This window comes from Camelus dromedarius, chromosome X (assembly GCF_036321535.1).
Source record: "Camelus dromedarius isolate mCamDro1 chromosome X, mCamDro1.pat, whole genome shotgun sequence".
Lineage (NCBI taxonomy): Eukaryota > Metazoa > Chordata > Mammalia > Artiodactyla > Camelidae > Camelus > Camelus dromedarius.
The window spans coordinates 87821658-87826472 of NC_087472.1; the positions used below are offsets into that span (position 1 = coordinate 87821658).

At 42.2% G+C, this 4815-nt stretch overlaps 1 protein-coding gene across 1 annotated transcript; it reads left to right on the forward strand.

Moving 5' to 3' along the window:
• The first annotated feature begins 491 nt into the window (after window positions 1-491).
• On the forward strand, window positions 492-2063 carry LOC105099249 (zinc finger protein 134-like). The gene has a single exon (XM_064483198.1). The coding sequence runs from the start codon at window positions 492-494 to the stop codon at window positions 2061-2063; it is 1572 nt and encodes a 523-aa protein (XP_064339268.1).
• The last annotated feature ends 2752 nt before the right edge of the window (window positions 2064-4815 follow it).

Consider the following 4815-nt stretch of genomic DNA (forward strand, 5'->3'; position numbering starts at 1 on the left):
CCGCTCTCCAGTCTGAAGAAGCCAGCCACTCCCGGATCAAGGGGGAAAAAAAAAACTGTACAGTGTGTCTGGGCGGGACTTCCGGTCTCCGGGTAGTTGCACACCCTCCTTTTTGGTTCCGGGTGATCCAGAAACGAGGACGCGAGCGTCGAGCGTCGGGTCGAGGCAGCGTCGAGCGTCGGGTCGAGGCAGCGTCGAGCGTCGGGTCGAGGCAGCGTTGAGCGTCGCATCGAGGCAGCGTCGCCGCCGGCTCGTCCGCACCACGGAGCAGAGGAGAGTTTCGTGATCGGGGACCTACCTCCGCCTTTGGGAGTTACCTCGGTGCTTTGTAGGAGCCGTGATACCCCAGTTCCAGCTTAATGTAAGTGAGACTCCGTGCCCCTGACTGTGACGGAGACGACCACGCCGGGCCTTTGTTCGCCGGTGCCCACGTGCCTGTACTCTCCAGCGCCCACAAGGGCGCGCCCTCTAGGGGCCTTGGTGCTGTAACAATGGCTGAGGAAAGAGCACAGATAGACGCCTTCCGGCGCAGTTTTGCCTTTGAGGATGTGTACATCTCCTTCACCGGAGAGGAGTGGGAGATACTTGATGAGAATCAGAAACGCCTGTACTGTAATTTGATGATGGAGACCTTTGCGCAAGTGATGTCACTGGGACTTGCAGTTTCCAGAAACCGTATAATGTCCCAACGGGAGCCAGAGCGAGAGCCTGTGATTCCTAACAGGGCAGACATGGCTCCAACCGAGGCAGACGTGATCCGGGAGAGCCCAGGCCCTAATTGTAGCCATAATGTGGAGAATAACGATGCCTCTTCTGAGGAGGGCACTTCTATAAAAATATCAGATGTGCGAACGCTGCAGGTGGGTGCTTCCGTTCAAAACAGCCACCCATGTGATATGTGTGACCCAATATTGAAAGATATTTTCTGTCTGGCTGGGGAACAGGAAACATCCCCTGCGCTGCAACCATATTCATGTGAGTCATGTGGGAGAACCTTCTGGTTCAGTACAAACCTTGCCCAAACTCCAAGGCAGCAGAGTGGAGAGACAGTCCCTAAAATGGAGAAGGGCCAGGCCTCCTCTGTGAAAAGCTGCAGATGCCATGCGTTAGAGACGGCTTGTACCTCCAGAGAGGGTGAGGAGGACTCCTTGGCCAGCCCTGGACTTGTCCAGATCCATGCCACTCACAATTCGGAGGAACCATACGGGAGTTCTGGGTGTGCCGAGGCCTTTCACACTGAACAGATGGATTACCAGTGCAGTGAAAGTGGGGAAGATTTTAGCCACAAAGAGGAGTATTTTCAGACCCAGGCAATCCCCATGAGAGAAAAAACTTATGACTGCAGCCATTGTGGGCAAGTCTTTAGTGACAATTCCTACTTGCTATTGCACAAGGAGACTCACAGCAGTGCAACACGTTATAAGTGTAATGACTGTGGGATATTTTTTTGCTGCAACTCCAACCTCAGAACACACCAGAGAACTCACCCAGGATCAAAGTCTTTTGAGTGTGCTGAATGTGGGAAATCCTTTAGCAGAAAATCCTACATTGCTCACCACCAGAGAATTCACACTGGAGCAAGACCTTATGAGTGTAACCAATGTGGGAAAGCCTTTAGCCGCAAAGACACACTTACTCAGCACCAGAAGACTCACAGTGGAGACAGGCCTCTTAAATGCAGCACTTGTGGGAAAGGATTTATCCGTAAAGATGTACTCGCTCAGCACGAGAAAATCCACACTAGAGAGAATTCTGTGTGTGATGAATGTGGGAAATCCTTTAGCCACAGTTCCTACCTTAAAACACATAAGAGAATTCACAGTGGAACAAGGCCTTATGTGTGCAATGAATGTGGGAAAACCTACATCAGTAGGCACCACCTTAGTCAACACAAGAAAGTTCATACCACAGTAAAGACTACGGATGAAGTGAATGTGGGAAATTCTATGTTGACAATTCCAGGCTCATCTAACTCCAGAGACTTAACACCGGAGCAAGGCATTATAGGTTCAGTGAATGTGGAAGAGCCTCTGGAAGACTCTCCCACCTTGCTTGGCAAATAAAAATTCACATTGAAGAAAGACCTCATGAGTGTAGCAGTTTTGGTGCTCCTTTGCCTGCATCTTTTAAGTTTATTTAGCACCAGAACCTTCACACTAGAGAGAGGTCTTAAGAGAGCAAGGAATGCGCTTTCTCCTTGCTCCATATAGTATGACTCATAAAAGAGAAAAACTCTGAAAGTAGCATTCGAGATGGAAACAACAACCAGAAGTTGGACTTTGTACATCCAGTATTCACACTGGGAAGATAACTTCAAGTACTAGGTATGTGGGGAGCTTTCAGGAGCTACTTTATATTTTAAAACCTTTGCAGGGCCTTCCCGTGGCCCAAGGTGTATCATTGCCAGTGTCTGTTGCAGAAACTATCACACCTCTACCAGCAGTCGGGCCCCCATACTGTGTGTTTGTTACCCCAGTGTACTCAGGGGCAGCAGACTTCTACTATCTCTTCTGCTTCCTGGAGGGAATCGTGAGTGATCTGAACTGATCGGGATCCTCATTTCCTACCCACTGGTGGTTTCAGTATGGACATGATCCAGCTCCTGCCGGAAAGATCTGACCTAGAATCTGCTGCAATTTTTCCGAAGGTTTCTGTTTTCCATGGACAGTATTGACTCTGTATGAGCTAGCTGAGATGGATTTCTCTGACTTCCAAATCACGCAACCTTGGAACTGCCTGCAACACACTGATATGGTTTGTGCAATGATAAAAAACCTTATTGTAAAAACCTTTGTTCTGTTCACTGTGTGGGGTTGATTGAGAAAAAAGATGGGCTTTCAGGAAACAGGGCTCACTGAGCTCATTTCTTGCCTTCACACCTCCAAGGTTGTTGATTGCTTTCCATAGTTAGGAACAAAACTAGGACTATGGGCTGAGCTAAAATCTAAGCAATACAGTAGGCACCAGCCACATATGATTATTGAGCACTTGAAATAAGCTGAGCTATGCCAAAGGTATAAAATTCGCACTGAATTTCCAAGACATAGTATGTATGTATAAAGGTATAAACTGTGTTTTTCTACTTTCTCAAGTTTTAAGCCTTAACATTTAGTAGAGCTAACTGATAAATATTGTTTTACTTAGAAATCCTAAAGTAGGTTTGACTATGTCTTATTTAGAGAAAAAACAACTTTCAAAAAAAGTTAAAGTACATGTTTTAGATTTTTTTAAATGCGTAATATAGAAAGACTGTGTGCAGAAACATTGAATAGTAGGGAGTATTGGAGGTTGTGGCAAGCTAGAAGTTATGGGTCTGCTCTGAAGGGTATACACAAATTTCATGTGATTGTGGCTCTGTGGGTTAAAGATGTACAGAAATTCTCAGGACCTACAGATCTCTTTATCTCCTGCAATTGAGGTCAGTGTCAAAATAAAGAATCTAAAGGTTTCCTAGATTTCTGTACTTCCTTATGGCTATCACTGCACAGGCAGAGAAGAGAGATTCTCTGTAGTTTTGGATAGGTCTTGTGACCCAGTCAGTGTTTGGGTGATCATTGTCTTAATTGTTCTCCAGTTTTTGCTTCTACTGAGGCAGGGCTGACCCCACCAAGATATGGGAAGTGGAAGATGGTTGAGTTGATATAGGATAGGCTGATTTTACAAAACAAATGGGAGATCCAGATTTTTACGTTAGAACCATTTTATCTCATAACAGCTTTATTGGTATATAATTAGAATACAATAAACTGCACTTACTTAAATTGTAAAATTTGATGAATTTTAACATAGGTATATACCTATACTACCATCACAACAATTAAGGTAATGAACATATCATTACCCCCAAAAGTTTTCTTATGCCCCTTAATAATCACTAATCCACATGCAGCTGTTGATTTGTTTTATTTCATAATAGATTGGTTTGCATTTTCTAGAATTTTACATAAATAATACAGTATTGACTTCTATATTTTTCCTGGTAATGAACATATCATTACCCCCAAAAGTTTTCTTATTCCCCTTAATAATCACTAATCCACATGCAGCTGTTGATTTGTTTTATTTCATAATAGATTGGTTTGCATTTTCTAGAATTTTACATAAATAATACAGTATTGACTTCTATATTTTTCCTGGTAATGAACATATCATTACCCCCAGAAGTTTTCTTATTCCCCTTAATAATCACTAATCCACATGCAGCTGTTGATTTGTTTTATTTCATAATAGATTGGTTTGCATTTTCTAGAATTTTACATAAATAATACAGTATTCACTTTTATATTTTTCCTGGTAATGAACATATCATGACCCCCAAAAGTTTTCTTATGCCCCTGAATAATCACTAATCCACATGCAGCTGTTGATTTGTTTTATTTCATAATAGATTGGTTTGCATTTTCTAGAATTTTACATAAATAATACAGTATTGACTTCTATATTTTTCCTGGTAATGAACATATCATTACCCCCAGAAGTTTTCTTATGCCCCTTAATAATCACTAATCCACATGCAGCTGTTGATTTGTTTTATTTCATAATAGATTGGTTTGCATTTTCTAGAATTTTACATAAATAATACAGTATTCACTTTTATATTTTTCCTGGTAATGAACATATCATGACCCCCAAAAGTTTTCTTATGCCCCTGAATAATCACTAATCCACATGCAGCTGTTGATTTGTTTTATTTCATAATAGATTGGTTTGCATTTTCTAGAATTTTACATAAATAACACATTATTGACTTTTATATTTTTCCTGGTAATGAACATATCATTACCCACAAAAGTTTTCTTATGCCCCTTAATAATC